The 19,148-nt window shown below is 66.6% G+C and overlaps 3 protein-coding genes across 3 annotated transcripts in view; all 3 read left to right on the forward strand.

The window, feature by feature from the left end:
- The window catches only part of CD81 (CD81 molecule), a 334,787-nt gene that overhangs the window by 38,115 nt on the left and 277,524 nt on the right, over window positions 1-19,148 (forward strand). The window lies entirely within an intron of this gene.
- Window positions 636-10,514, forward strand: CTSD (cathepsin D). Its single transcript, XM_049615530.1, has 9 exons — window positions 636-804; window positions 2,786-2,945; window positions 4,996-5,119; window positions 5,591-5,709; window positions 6,619-6,839; window positions 8,682-8,804; window positions 9,168-9,312; window positions 9,406-9,504; window positions 9,651-10,514. Exons 1-9 carry the CDS (start codon window positions 737-739, stop codon window positions 9,816-9,818), a joined length of 1,227 nt encoding a protein of 408 aa, XP_049471487.1. The 5' UTR covers window positions 636-736; the 3' UTR covers window positions 9,819-10,514.
- IFITM10 (interferon induced transmembrane protein 10) overlaps window positions 10,745-19,148 on the forward strand; it is an 11,142-nt gene continuing 2,738 nt past the window's right edge. Inside the window, exons 1-3 of the mRNA XM_049641336.1 lie at window positions 10,745-10,847; window positions 14,148-14,227; window positions 15,126-15,773. Of these exons, the coding sequence (XP_049497293.1) occupies window positions 10,745-10,847; window positions 14,148-14,227; window positions 15,126-15,773 (831 nt within the window). The remainder of the gene's footprint in view (window positions 10,848-14,147; window positions 14,228-15,125; window positions 15,774-19,148) is intronic.

Here is a 19,148-nt window from a genome sequence, read left to right on the forward strand (position 1 = left end):
AGCGGGCCACTGCGGCCCCAGCGAGGGACTCACTCTCTCAGCCCTCCGAGGCTGGCGAAAACCACCTGAGCTGCTCAAGGTGGGAGACCTGTTCCTCATCTGATCCCACTGGGCGGTGTCCTTTGAGATGGGGCCTGGAAAGGGCCAGTGGGCCCCCCAGAGGAAGCAGGATGCAGGGTGGCCCCGGTAGGACAGGTGGACACTTGCGAGGCGATGAGATCCGGACGACCCCAGGGTTGAGAGAAGGGTGAGAGCGGTAGAAGCTTGGGCGAACGGTGGGAGGGAGGGGAGGAGGGCGGTGCAGCGGGTGCAGTGCGGGGGCGGGAAGGTGGAGCAGGGGCCTCGGAAAGGCTGCGAGGCCCCACGCGGCGCACAGCCCGCGTGTCTACGGCGGCGACGGAGCCCCAGGCTCCGGAGGCTCCCCGGCCGCCGGCGCCCAGAACCCCAGCGCCCGGTCCCCGCGGCTGGGGCTCGCAGCCACCTTCCCGCCCCGCGCGCGCGCGCGTCCCCCTGCGCCGGCAGGCCTGCGTGCGCGTCCCCGAGCGCCGTGCGCGGGCCCGGCGGGAACGCGGCCGGGGCCGCCCCGCCCAGACCCCGCCCCGCGCACGCCGGCCGAGGCCCGCGTGACCGGTCCGGGTGCAAACAGTCCGGTCAGCTGACTTTGCCAAGTGCGCCGTCATCCAGGCTATAAGCGCTCGACCTCTGGGCGCTCCGGTCCGACCCGGCCGCCGCCACCATGCAGCCCCCCAGCGTGCTGCTGCTCGTTCTCGGCCTGCTGGCCGCGTCCACCGCCGCGCTCATCAGGTGAGGCCCTGCGACCCCGTGCACCCTGCGACCCCTCCGTGTACCCCCCCCTTCCGTGTACCCCTCCCTCGTGCACCCTCCCGTGCACCCCGCGCCCCCGGTGCCCTCCGTACGCCCTGCCCTCTGGAATGCGGGCTGTGCCGGCCCGCGCGGCCTCCTGCAGGGCCTCACCCGGGGTCCCCCGCCAGCCCGGGGACCCCTCTTCCTTACCACCGTGGAGTCTGCCTTGGGCGGGGGGGGGGGGCAGGAGGCGGCGGGAGGGAGGATGGCGGAGACCCAGGCCGACGAGCCTCCCCAGGACAGGTGGGGCTGCGGCACCTGTACTCAAGGCCCACCTGTGTGGAAGTCTGGACACCCAGGTGTATCTGGGCAAGTCATTTTCCTGCTTCTCCCCCTGCCCTTTGCCAGCTGTGGATTGGGCATGGTCGCCTTTGGTTTGGGTCTTGGGCTCTTACTCGGGAGACCTTCTGGGCGCTGGGGGCCCCCGGGGGTCTCAGATACAGTAGGGAGTTAGCCTAAGGAGAGGGTCCGGGTGAGGGGCGCAGCTGGCACGGGGCTGCGGGGTTCTCCACCTGTGCCCTCTGCTCTAGTGAGGACCACACCTTCTTCAGGTCTCTAGGGCCTGCCCCCCCTGTACCAGGAGAGGCCACCAACCCCAGGCCTTGTGGGCCAGCCAGGCCGAGGAGGGTGCTTCCATCCCCCACTCCCACTCTCTCGAGGCAGCCTGAGCCCCTCCCCGCTTGGGGAGGGGTGTGGTGGGCCAGCCCCTCTGCTCCTGCACCCACCCTTGCCCCCCTTCCCCCCGCCCCAGGGCCTGGGAAGGCATCCTTCCAACTCCAAGGCGGGCCTTTTGCCCAGGGGCAGGTGGGTGAGGTCATAGGGCTGTGGGAGCTGGGGTGGGGGGGGCAGTGGGACTCAGCCTTGCCAAGGGGCTGCACCATGGGCTGTGGCCTGGGGGCATGTGGCCCCGAATGGACCCTCCCCTGACACCACCCACAGGCCTCCTCTCCAGGGATGCGTGGCTGTTGGGGACTGAACCTGGGTTGCTTGGGGCTGGGCAGCTGAACCAGAGCCCCTCACACCTCCTCCCCGTCCTCTGGGACTGCCTGGCACCTGTTTCCTGGGTTACTGGAGGGCGTGCCCCTCTCCCCCCAAGCAAGAACCTTGGGCTTTTACGGCCTATCGGGTCTTAGGCAAGAGCCCCATGTTCTGAAGCAGCCCTTGGCTTGCTGGCAAGGGCCAGCCGTGACCTTGAACTCCCAAATCCCCTGGGCTGGGAGGACCTGTCATCCAGGTGTGTGAGTTTTCTCAGGTCTGCTCTCCTGCCCCACCCCTGCACCATGGAAGCAGGGGTGCAAGCTTAAGGGAGGAGCCAAGGGTCCGGGTGGGGGAGGGACCTCAGGCACAGGAACCGGGACACCTGACCTCAACCCCGTGCTCTTTCTGCCCAGGCAGACTGCCAAGGCTGGGAGGCAGGGGCTGCCCGTGGGGGTGCCCTGGGGCATCTCCGAGGAAGGCAGACCCGGGAGCACGGACCCCTAGCCTTCCAGTGCAGTCCTCGCCCCCCCTGGGGTCTGTACCGTGGTGGGGACAGAGCACAGACCAGCAGTAAATAAATTCACTACAGCATTGGAGAGGGCCCCGGAGGGAAACGGGGTCACTTGAGGGATGGCCAAGGAGGGCTTCTCCGAGGTGGCAGTCTTGAGTCCCATCTGGTGTCTGGGAGACGGCCAACCAGAGGCCACACAGGGGAAGTGGGGACCTCTCTGCATGGCGTCTGTGGAGACCGGATTGAGAGGGCCAGGCGGATGGGTCACCTGTGACGCCGATGTCCTCACAGACCCCCATGGGCCGCTGTCCCAGAAGAGACCAGAGCAGACACAGAGCGGGGGACGGGGATGGGGCGGGCGCTCTCGGAGCCCCTGGCGGCTGAGGGTGCGGAGGGGGAGGCGAGCCCTGACGGGCCCCCTCCTCTTGACAGAATCCCGCTGTACAAGTTCACGTCTGTGCGCCGAACCATGTCGGAGTCGGGGGGCCCCGTGGAAGATCTGATTGCCAAGGGCCCCATTTCGAAATACGCCCAAGGAGTGCCCACTGTGACTGGGGGGCCCATTCCCGAGATACTGAAGAACTACCTGGACGTGAGTATGGGGGCCTCCACTTGGGGCGGGGGCCCGGTTGGTGGCAAACACTGATTGGACGGGAACTGATAAGCCAGCACGAGATACTCTTTAGCAAGCAGCGCTTTTGCTGAACCCCCCCTGCTCGGTGCGGGGGAGGGGGGGGGCTTCTGCTCAGCCACATCCTCCCCTGTGGTGCCCCTCCTGTCACCCCTGCCAGGTGGAGGACTCGCACGGTGTCCTTCTGGGGGGTCTGCACGGCTCCCCTGCAGGGCCTGCTTGTGTAGGGTGAGGGTGGGTTGGGGTGCCCTTGGCCCCTCCATGACCTCTCCCCCTGCGTCCCGCTGACCATCACCGACCTCAGAAGCCACCTTGTTCTTTTCTTATTTTTAATTTTTTTTTAACGTTTACTTATTTTTGAGAGAGAGACAGAGTGTGAGCAGGGGAGGGGCAGAGAGAGGCAGGCACGGAATCCGAAGCAGGCTCCAGGCTCCGAGCTGTCGGCACAGAGCCGGATGCGGGGCTCGAACCCATGAACTGCGAGATCATGACCCGAGCCGAAGTCGGACGCTCGACTGACTGAGCCACCCAGGCCCCCCAGAAGCCACCTTGTTCTTGAGGCCGGTCTGTGGGATTGTGGGACAGGGCCACCCTCTGCAAATCACCGGGCTGGGCCCAGGGCCATCAGCTGGGCACGGAGGAGCCTGCGTCAGGCCCCGAGAGGCTGTGGGGTCCTCGTGGGTCATGTGGGCCAGCCCGCCCAGGCGTAACTAACTGCCCTGGAGCTTCTGTGGGGGTGCCTGTCCCGCCGGGAGGCCTGGCGCCACCCGCGACCCAGTTCCGCCTCCTTACCTCTTTCCTCTGGCCAGCAGCCAGCCCTGCACCTGCCCCGTGCTCCTTGAGGGATGTTTTATAAGCTACATAGCACGCCAGAGCTGGCCCGGCCTGGTCCTGCCTCTGGGGTCAGGTTCTGGGGCTGCCCGGGTGGGCATCCTTCTGTCTCTCCTGCCCCTGAGTCTTGGGGACCTCGCTCCTTGCTGCCATCCAGCCTCTGGCCCACCTGTGGCTGGGACAGGTGGCTGCAGCCTTTGTCCTCTCTTGCCAGAGCCCCAGCAGTGCCAGGAAGCTGTGGCCTCACGGGCATGTGACTGGACTCGGCGGGGTGGGGGGGGGGGGAGGGGGGGGGGGTGCTGACTGACCGGTTCCTGGTCCCCCAATTCAGGCACACACACACACACACACACACACACACACACACACACACACACACATTTGCTGAGTCATCCCCCAGCCCCCCATATCTGGACACTTCTGCTTGGTCATGAGGCAGCAGCTGTGGGTTTTCCCTGGAGCCAAGTGGCAGCAGAGAGGCTCCCACAGGGACCAGAGCCGGAATCCCGTGGTGACCTGTGGTCTAGGCCGCCTCTCAGGGGATGGGGGCGCCCAGGCCGGCAGGACCTGGGGGGCCTCAAGCTCGTATCTCACATCCAAGCCCCCGTGTCCTCTGACCTATGAGAGCATCGACGACGAGGTTTGAGGCTCAGGGGGCGTGTGCCCCCTTCATGGTCACCTGAGCCTTGAGCCAAGTACCCTGGGTTTCCCAGGCTGCCCTCCTCCGCTGTGTACAGATGGGGAAACTGAGGCTCAGAGCAGGGAAGGCAGGGAGTCTAGGCAGTGAGGGACTCTGAGCCAACACTGTCGGTCTCCAGGGTGCACCTCCTCCCTTTGGCCGTTCGCATGCCTCCACCTAGAAGTCCTCCAGGCTTGGCCCTGTGGGGCAAGGGCAGGGTGGGAACTGAGGTCCCAGAGGCGAGTTGTGACTTGGCTCCCATCCTGGGGAAGAAGTCTCCCCTTCTGGGCCTGGATCTGTGAGGCAGAGGGGTCTTCCAGGGTACGGGGACCAGCGGCTGGGGGGGAGGGGGCGCGAGGGGGTAGGCTCCCGTGTCTCCTCAGACTTGGGCCTTCCAGAGTCTGACTCCCAAGGCAACCAGTGGTCCCTCTGTGGCCCAGCGGGAACGCGGGATGCCCCCCGCCACGCTGCGGCCCTGAGGCACGCCCCTCCCCTGCCCAGGCCCAGTACTACGGGGAGATCGGCATTGGGACGCCCCCACAGTGCTTCACGGTCGTCTTCGACACCGGTTCCGCCAACCTGTGGGTCCCCTCGATCCACTGCAAGCTGCTGGACATCGCCTGCTGTGAGTCACAGCTCCGCCTCGTGCGGCCGAAGGGAGCAGGCAGGGAGGGGAGGGCCCCAGGGTGTGGGTACGCGGCCTGGCCGCCACCTCACACGCATGCAACACCCCCCCCGCCGGCCGCACACTCTCCCCCGGGCTCAGGGCCCTGCCGCCCTACCTCGGGTGCAGCCCCGTGCGTGGGGGCCAGCAGGCCAGGCCTTGGGCCTTCGGTGGCCCTGCCTCAGCCCCTCTTGGGTGACGTGCGGCTTCCAGCTCTCAGCCCCACCAGACGTGCTTGGCCCCTCTGCCCTCCCCGGGCACCCCGCTTTCCAGGTGTCTGGGCGGGGCCCCGGGGTGGCCAAGGATGGAGGAGGCCAGGCCAGAGCACGGCTGGCCGAGGCCCAGGCTGGCGGGGGCGGGAGCGGGGGGGGGCTCCGTGGCAGGCGCCCAGGGCCTGGCGGGGGCAGTGGGCTGACGGTGCTCTGCCCGCAGGGCTCCACAACAAGTATAACAGCGGCAAGTCCAGCACGTACGTCAAGAATGGCACGTCCTTCGACATCCACTATGGCTCCGGCAGCCTCTCCGGGTACCTGAGCCAGGACACCGTGTCGGTGAGTCTGTGGCGAGGCCGCTCCTGAGCCCTGGGATGCTCCCCGTGACCCCGGCCCCACCGCAGGGCCGGGCCGCTGAGCGTTGAAGAGGGGAGAGCGGGCCAGCCAGGGTCTCGACGCCCGTGGAGCCGCCGGGGCGCGGGTGTGGAACCGGGACCCGGCAGGCGAGCGAGTGATTGGCGGTGCGGCCTCCTCCCAGCCTCGCGGCCGGCGGCCAGGCAGGGGAGCCGGTCAGGGGGGGCTGAGGTGTGCCAGAGCCCCTGTGGAGGACGCCAGGAGGGCCGTCTGGGCACCCGAAGCCCCAGCCGGACCAGGAGGCTGCAGGGCACGCCAGGGCCTGCTTGTCTGGACGGTCTGTTAGGGTCCCCTCCTCCTGGACTCTGTGGGTCCATAACAGGATGTCGCCCGCCACGCTCCCCCGTTCCCGGTGTCGCAGGGTGTCAACCCCAAACAGACATTTCTTCCCACATCCTGCTCTGCCTCTCTGTCAGCTGCCTGGCCCGCGGTGGGGGAGGGGCGGTGTGGCCTCAAGTCTGCTGAGTTGGGTCATGGGGTTGGGTCATGGGGTTCCAGCAGGCCAAGGGCAGGAGCAGGCCTGGGCCGGCGGGGGGAGGGGGCCAGGAGGCCAGAGCCGAGCACGGAGCCCAGCCCTCTGAGCTGACTCCAACTCAGTCGGTGCCCCGACCAGCACAGACCCCACGTCCCTGTCCCACCAGTGCCGCCAGCCTTTCTCCCGGGCCCTCTGCCCGTCTCAGGTCCTGGGTGCGCAGTGGCGGGCGGGGGCCGAGCACCGCCGCTCCGTGGGGACGGAGCGGGTGTTGGAGCTGTGGCCGTGAGCACACGCGCGGGACCTGGGGTCGGGCCCCGCAGGCCCCTGCAGCCCGCTGACCACCCCCCTCCGGCCTGCAGGTACCCTGCCAGACTCCGACCGTGGCTGGCGTCAAGGTGGAGAGGCAGATCTTCGGTGAGGCCATCAAGCAGCCGGGCATCACCTTCATTGCTGCCAAGTTCGACGGCATTCTTGGCATGGCCTACCCCCGTATCTCCGTTGACGACGTGCTCCCCGTCTTTGATAACCTGATGAAGCAGAAGTTGGTGGAGAAGAACATCTTCTCCTTCTACCTGAACAGGTGGGGTGGGAGGGCCGGCCCCCTCTCTTCCCCAGTCCTCACCCCGCTTCCCAGCTCAGTGTGGCTGACTGCAGGGGGCTCGGGCCACCACCTCCCTGGCCACCCTCCAGGCGCCGGGCTGCAGCTTCTGACCTCTGACCGGGGGCGGGACTGGCCACCCTCTTGCAGACCCCCGGGTAGCCGCACAGCCCGGGCTTCCCACCGGGAGCGGCTCGGGCTGTGGGTCCAGCATCTTGCTCAGCGGGCCGCCTGGGGAGAACCGGACCCTGGTCGGGAGTCACCACAACTCCTCCTGGGTCCGTCAGCCCGGCTTTCCCTGGGCCTGATGAGAGGAAGACGTGGCCCCTGGGTCACTGATGGTCTAGAGGGGACAAAGCCCTGGGCCCCAACCTGAAGCGGGGCCTCTGGAGATGAGGATTCTGGGGGCTTTCCACGGGAGGTGACCCCAGTTGGGCCTTGAGTGCCAGATGCTGCTAGAGGCGGCCATGGGCCAAGGTTGGTGTGGAGCGCGGCCTCCGTCACGCCATCTGGAAGCAGCCCCCAGGGTGTCTGTGCCTGCCGCAGAGAAGGCCCCCACCCCGGTGGCCCTTGCCCCACATGGAGGGTGGGGTCACCTATGTGCAGGGGCCTCGTCTCTCCCCTCAGGGCGGTGCCAGAGGCCCTGATGGGGGTGTGCCAGGCCTGGACGTGTGGGCAGCGTGTGAGCGGACAACCCTGCCGACCACCGGTGGTCACCGCGCCACCACCACCCCCCCCAGAGCCCTCACCCTCCAGAGCCTGCCCACTTGCCCTTCTGGCTGAATGCCAGCTCGAACCCTGCCCTCAGCCTGGCCCCTGCCTGGGTGCTGCGCTCTGTCCCTTGATCAGAGCTTGGTCGGTGTAAATAACCCAGCAGCCGGGCCGGGCAGAGCCACCCCTGGAGGCTGGTCTTTTCCTGTGAAGCCTCGGGCCCAGGGTGGGTGGACAGGGGGAGGGGACCCAGGAGGTTGGCCAGTCCCAGGCCCAGGGACGGACAGTGCGGTGCTGTGGCTCCCCTGGGTGGGCGGACAGGGGCAGGGAGGTAGGGCAGGGCTGCGGGTGGGGAGCAGGCAGGAGGCCGTGGTCTGGGATTTCGGAGGTGATAGGAGGTGAAGGCCAAGGGGGAGGGCTGGAGGCCACAGGTAGTAGAGGGAGGGCCGCGTTTGGCCTGGTGCTTTCTGGGTGTGGGGACCGGCCAGGAAGAAGACCGTGAGCTCAAACACTAAGTCTGGAGAAGGGTCTGGAGGTGGGAGGGTGCTCAGCGCAGGCTGAGCGGAGATGTGGGGGTGGGGGGCAGTTGGGTGAGGATGTGGACAGAGAGCGTCCCTGGGAACAGCAGGTGCACGGGCCCCAGGGCAGGAGTGAGCTGACTTCGCTGCCGCCTCCTGCAAGCCCTCCCTGGTTTGTGTCGTTTTCACGCAGAGGAGGGTCCCCTCCTTGGGCTCCTAGCTTTCACTTCCCTGTGTGCCCGCTGCCTTGACCCTGGCCCATTTCCGCTGGCAGACCAGGAGCGCCTGAGGTCTGGGCGGCATCTCGTGGCCTGCAGGCTACACGGGGTGTGGGATTGGAGCCCCTCCCCTTGGGGAGAAGGAAGTCCCCTCCCTTCCGGATCCTTCCATCCTTGTGGGTCTTCGGAGAGCACCACCCCCCCCCACCCTCTACCCTTCACCCTTTGCTTCTGACTTGGCTCCAGCTGGTGCTGGTGGCACCCGACGCTCAGGCCGGAGGCTTGGTTTTTGGGGCTGGCAGGGGTCCCCCGTGCTCCAGGGGTCCCCCATGCTCGAGGGGCAAGGGCGGCCGACTTCCTCTTTTCTCTCTTCCCAGGGACCCTAACGCGCAGCCCGGGGGCGAGCTGATGCTGGGTGGCACGGACTCCAAGTACTACCAGGGCTCCCTGTCCTACCTGAACGTCACCCGCAAGGCATACTGGCAGGTTCACATGGACCAGTGAGTGTGGGGCCCCTCCCAGCCCCCCCGCAGCAGGCCTCTGGGCAGCTCCAGCTCTCGGGGCTGGGAGGCTGCGGTGGGGGTGCTGGGCCCTGGACCCCCCTGGCCCTGGGTGCCTGTCCCACCTCCTGGCACCCAGCTGAGCCCCTGGCCCCTGGGCTCGGGCCCTGCCCTGCTCGTGATGTCAAAGGCGGCTGGCTGTTAACGTGCTCTTGGCCTTTTGGGCCCCAGCCCCCCTCCACCCGCAGCCGAAGAGAGGGTCCTGAAAAGGCGGGGGTCCCAGGCGGCCCTGGCGGTAGGACTGACCACCCCCCTGGCCCCACCCCGAGCCCAGCCAGGGGCCTCATACCTCCTCCCCCTCAGGGTGGACGTGGGCACCAGCCTGACTCTGTGCAAGGGGGGCTGTGAGGCCATCCTGGACACGGGCACCTCCCTCATGGTGGGCCCCGTGGACGAGGTGCGCGAGCTGCAGAAGGCCATTGGGGCTGTGCCGCTGATCCAGGGCGAGGTGAGTGGGCCCGGCTGTGTGGGCAGGATGCCGCCCCCCCCCCCACACCCCCACCCCCCGCCGGCCACACCTAAACTCTCTTCCCTCCCTCAGTACATGATCCCCTGCGAGAAGGTGTCCACCCTGCCCGAGGTTACTCTGAAGCTGGGGGGCAAAGGGTACAAGCTGTCTTCGAAGGACTACACGCTCAAGGTCAGTAGGGGCAGGTGGGCGGGGCGCTGACCACCAGGGCACAGGGCACAAGCTGTCCTCGAAGGCCTACACGCTCGAGGTCAGCGGGGGCTGGGGGGCAGGGCAGGGGCAGGTGGGCGGGGTGCTGACCACCAGGGCCGTCCCAGGTGTCGCAGGGCGGGAGGACCATATGCCTGAGCGGCTTCATGGGTATGGACATCCCCCCACCCGGTGGGCCACTCTGGATCCTGGGTGACGTCTTCATCGGCCGCTACTACACCGTGTTCGACCGGGACGAGAACCGGGTGGGCCTGGCCGAGGCCACCAGGCTGTAGCCGCCCCGCCCGCCGCGGAGGAGGGAGTCCAGGAGGAGGAGGCCGGCCGCCCCCGCCCTCCTGGCCGCCCCACCACACACTTTCACACTCACACCCCGGCTCCGGCCCGCTGATTTCTTCTGCGGTTTTCCCCAGCCCTGGTTGTGGAAGTCCCGCCCACACACCCGTCTGTCCGTCTGTCTGTCTGTCTGTCTGATGGAGGGCCGGGTGCGGGCAGCAGCCGTGGGCTGATCAGCACGGAGCCACTGCACTAACTCGGAAGACTGGGCCCCACTTTGCAGCCGGCCCCCCTTTGTATCCCAGGACCCGTCCCCCGGGTCGTCCCCCGCCTCCCCAGCCCTGGGGGCCTGGCTGCCCAGGCAGGGCCTCTGGACTAAGCCCACACCCTGTGCCAGGCTGCTCTCTGGGTTCCTCCTCTGCCCGGCCTGGGGTCCCGGCCCCACCCGTGCTTCTGCGTGGGCCCGTCGAGGAAGGGCCAGCCGAGGCCCGAGGACAAGCAGGAAGGGGTTGGAAGGGTAGGGGCTCAGAGACCAAAGCCAGCCTTGTGACACGTGTGGGTCATCCTGCGGCTTGACCTCGTCCAGGAGGGCGCTCATGGGTCCAGGGTTGGGGAAAAAGGGGAAGGGGGCTGGTGCCACCGTCTCTGGTGGCTGGGAGCCAATGTTGATGTGAAAATACAGTTGTTTGGGCCTCTTTTTTCTGTGTTGGCATGTGTCGTGTTTGGTGGGAGGGAGGTTCTGAATGCGGACGTGGGAAGGAGCTGGTGTGGCCAGCGTGAGGCTGTTTCAGAGGGCTGACTCACAGCTGGGCTGGGGCGGGGTCGGAGCGGGGGCCTTTGGGGGTGCCCTGGCTCCCAGACCCCAGCCCCCCTGCCCTGCACAAGGGACCCTGGAGGCTTTGGTTTGCCGCCCAGCCTCGAGGCTGAGATGCCACTGGCAGGGAGCGGGCTGGTAGTGAGGCCCGGGGCTGTGACCAGCCGGATGTGGCCTTGGCGGGAGGCCGCAGGACGGGGCTTTCAGAGTGGTCCAGGTGAGCACCTGCCGCGCTTTCTGCCAGAAGTGGGGCCCTGGACTTCCCTGGTCCCCCTGCACACCCGTTAGAATCTGGGACAGGCGCCTGCGTGGGGCTGATGGCAAGGGCACCCCGCCTCCCCCTGGGGCTCCCAGCCAGCACCTGAACGCAGCCTCTGTGCGAAGCCGGCACCAGAGCAGGCCAGCCTGGGGTCCTGAGACCTCGGCTCGGGGGTCCCAGTTAGGAATCCCTCAGGTGGCGTGACCTTCCTGGCGGTCCAGCCTGTTGGGCGTTCCCTGAGGGGCCCTCGGGAGTATCTACCCAGATGCAGCTGCACGGCCAGGAGGTTTTAAGGGATGAACGGGAGTCTGTGAGCAGCTGGGATCAGTGGCTCCGGACCCTTGCCAGACGCCCACCCCCTGCAGGTGTGAAGAAACGGCAAACGTTTCCCGCGGCACCGTCCCGGTACCCCCTCAGCCTTCAGGGGCGTGGCTGTCGAGGGGGGTCAGGGGGCCGCACCCCAGAACTGAGCCCTCACTGGCACCTTTAAGGGACATTCAGCTAGAATCGCAGGGAGGCTGGTAACACGCGCCTGAAACATGAGTGGGGAGCCTGGAGTCGCAGAGCCGCAGGGCCTGGCAAGGCTGCCGGGGAGGCCGCCTCATCCGAGCCCTCGTGCGCCGAGAGGCCTGGCGTCAGGGCGGGCCGGGAGGGAGGCCGCACTCTGCACCACTGCCCGGCTCCTGCCAGCTGCCCTGGGCTCTGTCTCCCACCACCCGCCGTGCCTCTTGCCACACAGCTCTGGCCCTGGGCCGGGACGCCACCCGCATCCCCTCTCTGGGACTTGGGGACCAGTGCAGCTCGATGCCCCCGGCCCTTCCCCCGACGCTACAGCGATGAGCGCAGGCTGGGCCTCCAGCCCCTACCGGCCGTTGGGGTGCTGACGCCCCTGCCCAGAGCCAGGACCGTATGGCTGGCTGGCTCGGGCTGCTGGTCGGCGTCCTCCGGACTCCGGAGTCTGACTCCGGGCTCAGGTCCAGCCTCTACGGTCCAACCAACCTTAAGCCTCTGGTCTGTCTTTAGAAGATGGGTGAGAACAGGGCACTCCTCGCCAGGGGCCTGGCGGAGACCCACGGGGTGCCCAGCTCAGCGCCTGGCACTCTTCCTGGCGGGCTTGCTGGGCTCTGCATCAGCACCGCAGGCTCCAGTGGGCATTTCCTGCCTCTTGCCCTTGCCTGGAGGACACCCCACCCAAATTGAGCCCCTTCCTTCGCCTACTGGGTGGAGGCCCGTGGGGGCTGGAGCCCCCTTCCCCCAACTGCCCTGGGTTCTGGGGTCCTCAGAAGGAGGCAGGCTCAAGGCAGTCTGGAGCAGGCCCCCGGGGGCCAGGAGGACTCCTGTGCAGACCAGCTCTGTTGGCCGCTGCCTGCAGCCTGCCTGCCTAGAGCAGCGTGGGGCGGGGCCTGGGGCAGGTGAGGCAGTGCTGGGCCCCCGGGGACCCGGTAGTGTGGCTGCACACCTTAGGTCAGGCGCCTCCTGAGGCCTGGGGGTCCAGGTGCCCCCAAGCGAGGGCCCTTGGCAAGGGGGCAGTGGGTGTCACGTGAAGGAGAACTGAATCCTGGTTCCCCCACAGTCCCCGTCACCTTTATGCCCGGGGGCTCTTGGTCTGGGTCCAGCTGTGCCCAGGGCGTGGGCCAGGATGGAGGGTGGCCCTGGTGCTTGGGACCCCTCCCACTCACAGAGGGTTTTGTCAGCCTCCTGGAGGTTCTGGGGGTTCCTGAGGCCATGGATGAGGCTGGGCCCTGGAGGCCAGGGGGCGGGGCTGGAAAAGGGAGGGCTGCGGAGGGGGTGGGGCCTGTCCAGGGTTCAGAGAGGGCCTAGGGCTCATAGCACACAGAGGTTCCGGGAGAGCAGGGGGTTGGCAGAGGACTGGGCCAGAGGCGGGCAAGGACTCCAGGAGAGAAGGGGCCCCTGGGAAGGCCCAGGCTCAGAGGAGAGAGGGTCGTGGAGACGGCGGATTGACCAGATTGAGCTGGTCGAAGGAAAAGGGGGCTTTAGGACTGGAGAGGCTCTGGGTGCAGTCAGGGCCTCAGAGGACAGGGACTTGGAGGGAGCTGGGGAAGGAAACCTGGGGCCCCGGTGCATAGACACAACTTCTGGGGGGCTTTGGAGGCTTTGGATTCTGTGGAGGCTGGTGGGTTGGTAAAGAGAACCCAACTCGGAGGGCACTTGCATGGTGAGGTGAGGGGCTCCGGGAGAGGCAAAGAGGGCCGCGGCTTCTCCCTTGCAGACGGACCCCCTGGGACTTCTGCAGGAAGGGGAGGTCAGCTGGGGACAAGTGTGAGAGGGAATGAGAGGGTGTGGCATGAATGGAGGCTCCCAGAAGGGGCTGGGCTGGGTGGGCCGGTGTTGATTAGGGGAAGGGGCATCTGCAGGGGAAGGGGCCCAGGTGGGTCAGGCAGGGCTGGCAGAGAGGCATGGGCAGCTGAGTGGACTTGTCTCCAAGGAGATAAGTGTCATTAGGGGCTTGGACAAGGACATCTGGCCCCATGGGCAGAGGGGACACACAGGTGAGAGGTCACGGCCTTGGAGACTGGACTGTATGAGGGATGCAGGTTCAGGAGGGGGGGCTCGGGGCTCTGGGCTGGGCTGTGTGGGTCAGACCTGGGGAAAGGGGGTCTGGAGCTTCCACGAGGGTGGGCCCAGAAAGGACAGGGCCACATGGGGGCCAGCCAGCATGGCTCAGGGAAGGCCTGGACTTGGTGGCCTCTGGGGCTGGGGACCTGGTTAGTGGCAGGATTGTGCAGAGGTGGGTAACGGGATGGGGGCTCAGTGAGGTGCACCCTGCTCAGGCAGGTGCTACAGCTGGGGACCTGGGGCCTTCGAGGGGCTTGGTTTTGGCGAGGGGTGCACGAGAACAGGAGAGCAGATGGGGGCTGGGCTGGGTGAGGGGCACGGGCCAGAGTACCGGGGGGCTCTGCGTGGGCTGGGTGCTTGGTGAGGCCAGGACTCCAGGAGGGGCAAGGATGGGCATGTGGGGAGGGGAGGGACACAGCAGTCAGAGAGGGGGCAGCGGAGGGGAAGGGCTCAGACAGCCATGCCGGTGGCCACGGTGGGGCAGAGGGGGACAGCAGGAGGATGAAGGGGCTCCCTCCTGGAGAGACAGACACGGGTGGGCCTGGGGGCTCAGCAAGAGGGAGGGACAGGGAGGGAGGCGAGGGAGACACAGCAGGAGAGGACACCGGGTGGCCCTGTGGGAGGACCCGCCCCGAAGCCCCCCACAACCCTCACCCCGCCGGCTCTGCGCCCCCTCCCCAGGGTCCGGCTTCCAGCCGGTGCCTGAGGCCCCCACCCTGCGGGCGGGAGGAGGCGGGGAGGTGGCTGCGGCCGCCGGCGCCGTGAGTCAGGCTGGGGCTGCAGCCGCGCGGCCGGCCTGGCGCTGCGGAGGGAGCTCAGGAGCGGGGACAGCGGCGCCGCCAGCCCCGCGTGCTCCCCCCGCCGAGGCTGGGCCGCCGGGACGCGGAGCGGCCGGGCAGACAGCGAGCCGCGGGCCGGCGGAAGGACGCGCGGACCGCGGTGCAGGGATCCGTCTGCCCGCCCAGGAGTCGCCAGCAGGTGAGGGCGCGCCGTCCGCGCGGCCGTTCAGACCCCGGCGGCCCCGGGCGGCGGGGCGATGGCCACAGACCCCTGCGGGGGTTGGGGGGGGGGGGCGCAGGGCGCGAGCGTCTCGGTGCCTGGCCGGAGGGGTGCTCGTCTGGCAGAGTGTCCTTGCGCGTCTGTTTGTGGCGCGGGCTGGGTGGCTCCCTGGGAGCGTGTGCTGGGGTCCCCGGGGCCGCTCTGGGCCGGGCCGGGGGTTGGGGGCGGGGACGGCGTGCGCGAGTTTGGAGCCCCTGCAGTCGCCCCGCTGCCATCCCTGGGCGATTGCGTCGGATCCTGTGTGGCTGTGTGTGTACAAGCTGCGTGTCACAGGGCAGGGCTTTTCCCTGGCATCTCGGCGCACAGCGTGCCCAGGGTCTGGGGAGCCTTTGGTGTCCGATGTGTTAGGGGCGTCAGCGTGCAGGTGCCCCAGAGGGCTCTGCTCATTCTGCCAGATGGTGGCCGAGACACCGTCATTGTGGGTCTGTGTGCCCTGTGCGTGTACCGGGGTGTTTGGGACGCTGGCGTGCTGTGTTTATTGCAACAGCGTGTTGGTTGGGGCGTTGCTGGGTACGGGGGGGGGGTGCTGTTGTGTGTCAGTGGGTGAATGTTTGTGCGCAGATGGCAAAGTGATGAAAAGCCCCCGATGTTCCTGCCAAGGCGGCTGTGAAGGGCTGTGGCACCGGGGTGCCCGGGGCGGGTGGGGGAGGCAGGTGGCAGGCTGGCAGCCTTGGTGGGGATTTCCAGCTCCTCTGGGGCTGCTCGCGAGTCTGCAGGGGAGATGCTGCAGGACATCGGGGCGAGCCCTGCAGGGCGGGCGGGACCCAGCTCCCTCCTCCTCTCCCCCTGCCTCCAGGCCCAGGGCCCAGCCAGTGCCCAGCCCCGCTGGGAGCCCCGGCCAGCACCACGGACGGCGCCCAGGAAGCCCGAGTCCCCCTGGACGGGGCCTTCTGGATTCCGAGGCCCCCGGCAGGCTCCCCGAAGGGTTGCTTTGCCTGCGTGTCCAAGCCCCCGGCCCTGCAGGCTCCAGCGGCCCCGGCCCCTGAGCCCTCGGCATCGCCCCCCATGGCGCCCACCCTGTTCCCCATGGAATCCAAGAGCAGCAAGACGGACAGCATGCGGGCTTCGGGCGCCCCCCAGGCCTGCAAACACCTGGCCGAGAAGAAGACCATGACGAACCCCACGACGGTCATCGAGGTCTACCCGGACACCACCGAGGTCAACGACTACTACCTGTGGTCCATCTTCAACTTCGTCTACCTCAACTTCTGCTGCCTGGGCTTCATTGCGCTGGCCTACTCCCTCAAAGTGAGCCGGGCAGGGGCGCGGGGGGCAGAGGAGTGGGTCCCGGCAGGTGGGGGCCGCCTCGCGGGATCCGGAGACACGTGGATGCTGGCCAGCTCTGAGCCCGCAGGGAGGGGCTGCCCTCCCCATCCTGGGCTGCGGAAGCTTCCAGGGCGTCTTGACAGGGCTCGGGGGCCGCAGGACTGGGTTCTCTACACAGCCAGCTTAGTCCTCAAGGTGCAGACTCGGGGCTCGGTCTGTCCTCTGGGCCGTGGGAATTACACTCAGATGTAGCTGCCCCTGGGCACTCGGGGGGTGGGGGGAGCCAGCGCACAGATGCAGACCCTCAGCACCCTTCCCGTGTCACGGCTCGGGCCCCTCACAGGGGGACCTGAAACCAGGCAGACCTTCAGAAGGAGGCCACGGTAGCCGGGGTCTCCGACCACGGTGGACAAGGTCACTGCTTTCTGCGTTCCTTCTCCCACACTCTTTCTAGACGTCTGTCCTGGTGGCCGGGGAGGGGGGGTGTCCAGGGGGAGAGAGGCATGACCCCAAACCCTGAGTGAGTACAACTTTGGGAAGCCCCTGACTGCTGGGAGAGGAGCCGGCTGGGAGCAGAGCAGGGTGCCAGGCAGACAAGACCCCACGTCCCTGGGGCAGAGGGGAAAGAAATGGGCCCAGATTGCAGGAAGGGGCCTGTGACCCACTCACATCTGAGGTGAGGAGCCCCGTGCAAGTGTGTAAGAACTGAAGAGCCAGGGCTGTTGGAACCCAAGCAGCAGGACCCGCCTCCCTGTCACTCCGGACGGGTTTGGCTCCTGTAGAGTCAGAGGTCACTGTCCCTGGATTCGCGTGTCCGAGGCCAGGTGCACATCACCAACTGCAGCCGCCCGGTGAGGTGGGGGCAGGGGGGTGGGCAGCGGTGGGATGGGGGGCTGCAGGGAGAGGAGGGTCTGGGCCAGGGAGGCTGCAGGGGGGAAGGACAGCAGCCTGAACACAGCTCTGCCGCTGCGCATCTTCGAGCCCCACCCCTGCCCCTGGCATCACATGCCCCAGCCGCCTGGCTCTCCTGACCTCCTGACTCTTCGTCAGCGTCCCCCACCGCCAGGCACACCTTCGCCTCCAGGCTGGTGCACGGAGCTCTGGGCCTCTGCCATGTGGGGCCTGTGTGGTGTGAGTGTGTGTGAGTATGCGTGGATGCACGAGCGTGTGTGCCCATGTAGGTGTGAATGCGCGTGTGCACAGGTGTGTAGGTGTGGATGTGTAAGTGTAATTGTATGTGTGCATGAGTGTGTGGATGTGAATGCGTGTGTATATTTGTGCACGTGAGTGTGTTATGTGTGGACTCGCGTGTGTGCATGTATACAAGTGAGTGTGCGTGTGTATGGGTGTGCATATGTGTGCGAGTGTATACAGGTGTGGGTGTGCGTGTAATTAATTGCATCACGTGTGCGTGCGTGAGTGTGCATATATTTGTGACTGTGTGGGTGAGTGGTACGTGACTTTGTGCGCATGTGTGCGTGCGTGTGCCTGTGTGTGCTGTGAAAGCACACCGGGAAAGGCCCCTGGGGATTAGGGGTGAAGGCCCCCAGGCCAACCCCAGCTCTGGCCCCAACGGAACAGTGCCAGGCAGAGGGCACCGTGGTGGGGGCAGCTGGTGACGCTCTGCTTCCCCTGGGGCCCTCTTGCCGTGCCCTGACGATGGCCTGTGGACACGGGTCTGGCCGCGTGGGCTCCTGTCCGGAAGCTGTCCCCCCCTTCCCCTTGGCTCGGCTGTGGGCGCCGGCTGGCACAGGGCAGGCCCATCTGGTGCAGGTTGTAGGTAGGTCACAGATTTCTGAATGGTGCAGGATTTGTGCTCTGACGGGGTGGGCAGGAATTGGTCCTTCTGAGGGGCGGTAAAGGAGATCACGCTGCCTCCACCCGGGGGCTGCTCCCCCACATCCTTCCTGGGGGACAGCCAGGGCAGAAAGGCCCGGGGCTTCTGGGGAAGGAGTGTGCAAGGTGAGCTGTCTCTGGCCTGGGCAGAGGGGGTGCAGGAGCGGCGGGCTCGGGCTCCTGCACCTGGGAGCTTGTCCATCTGTCCATCCAGCTGTCTCCTGGCCTGCTGCACCCGACACTATTTGCAGCCAGTCATGGGCACTTCCAAGGGCACCTAACGGACTTGGGGTCAGAAGGCCTTGGCTGAAGTCCCAGCTTGGTCCCTGAAGAGGGGTGAGCTCTTCACAAACCACCTTCCTCTGAGCTGGTTCCTGTGTCTGCTCACAAAACAAACAGAAATGAAAACAACGCCCAAGTCAGCACGCGTGAGCGGGGCAGAGGCTGGCATTCAGTGGGTGTGAAGCAGACATTGTGTCCCTGTCACGGGCGCCTGTCCGTCCGCTGTCTCCACCCACGTGGGCCCGTTCACTTTGATGCCAGCTGGGTCTGCGACACTCCCCTGCCCCAGGCACGGTTGCCCACCCAACCAGACCCAACCCTCCATCTTGCTGTCACTGGTGCCGAGGCAGGGCCGGCCACTGTAGGGGTCAGACAGGGCTGTACGAGGGGGTAGGTGGACAGAGGGCACCTTCAAGGTGGAATAAGTGTCATGGTGTTTCAGAAAAAGAATATTTCATTCCTGGTTTGGGGTGAGTTTGGAGTCCAGAGTGGGAGACTTCCGGGAGGAAGCATCATCTTCACTGGGCTCTGAAGGGCAGGTGAGGTGACAGGTGTTCCAGATATAAACTAGGACATGAGGGTGGGGCGATCTGGGGGGAACTGCAAGGCCCCCATATTCTCTGGGGGCAAGACGACAGTCCTGGAAAGCCCGACTGAGGCCATGCAGTGAAGGATTCGGAAAAATATGTGAGGGGTTTGGATGTCATCATGTGGAAGACCCAGAAGGGAAGATATGACCAGAGCTATGAAATCTGCAGCCGGTTTGAAGGAAGAGGATGAGAGAACCCCCAGGGCAGAGAAAAGCTAGGGTCCCAGTGTGGTGTCCAGGAAAGGGGGCACATGGCCTGAACCAGGGCAGGGATGGTGGGCAGGAGACGAGGAGCAGATATAATGATATGGTGGTTGTTCCATGTGGGCCCAGGAGGTTGTGGACTTCCCAGTGACAGGGAAGTCAAAAAAATTGATTGGGGGGGGGTTATTGTGTCAGTTTTTGTATATACATATTTGCCCACTACCTGCTTTCTGAATGTCAACAGCATCCACCCATCTACCCACCCATCCATCCACCCACCCATCCATCCATCCACCATCTATCCATCCACCCATCCATCCATCCACCATCCATTCACCCACCATCCATCCATCCATCCATCCACCCACACATCCATCCATCATCCATCCACCCACTCATCCATCCACCCACCCATCCATCCATCATCCATCCATCCACCATCCATT

This window comes from Panthera uncia, chromosome D1 (assembly GCF_023721935.1).
Source record: "Panthera uncia isolate 11264 chromosome D1, Puncia_PCG_1.0, whole genome shotgun sequence".
In the NCBI taxonomy this organism is placed as follows: domain Eukaryota; kingdom Metazoa; phylum Chordata; class Mammalia; order Carnivora; family Felidae; genus Panthera; species Panthera uncia.

Excerpts from the sequence above, each read along its gene's own strand:
- CTSD (XM_049615530.1), top strand. The coding sequence starts at position 737 with ATGCAGCCCCCCAGCGTGCTGCTGCTCGTTCTCGGCCTGCTGGCCGCG. Across the intron at positions 805-2,785 it reads TCCACCGCCGCGCTCATCAG|AATCCCGCTGTACAAGTTCA; the intron begins GTGAGGCCCTGC and ends TCCTCTTGACAG. Across the intron at positions 9,313-9,405 it reads TGCCGCTGATCCAGGGCGAG|TACATGATCCCCTGCGAGAA; the intron begins GTGAGTGGGCCC and ends TCCCTCCCTCAG.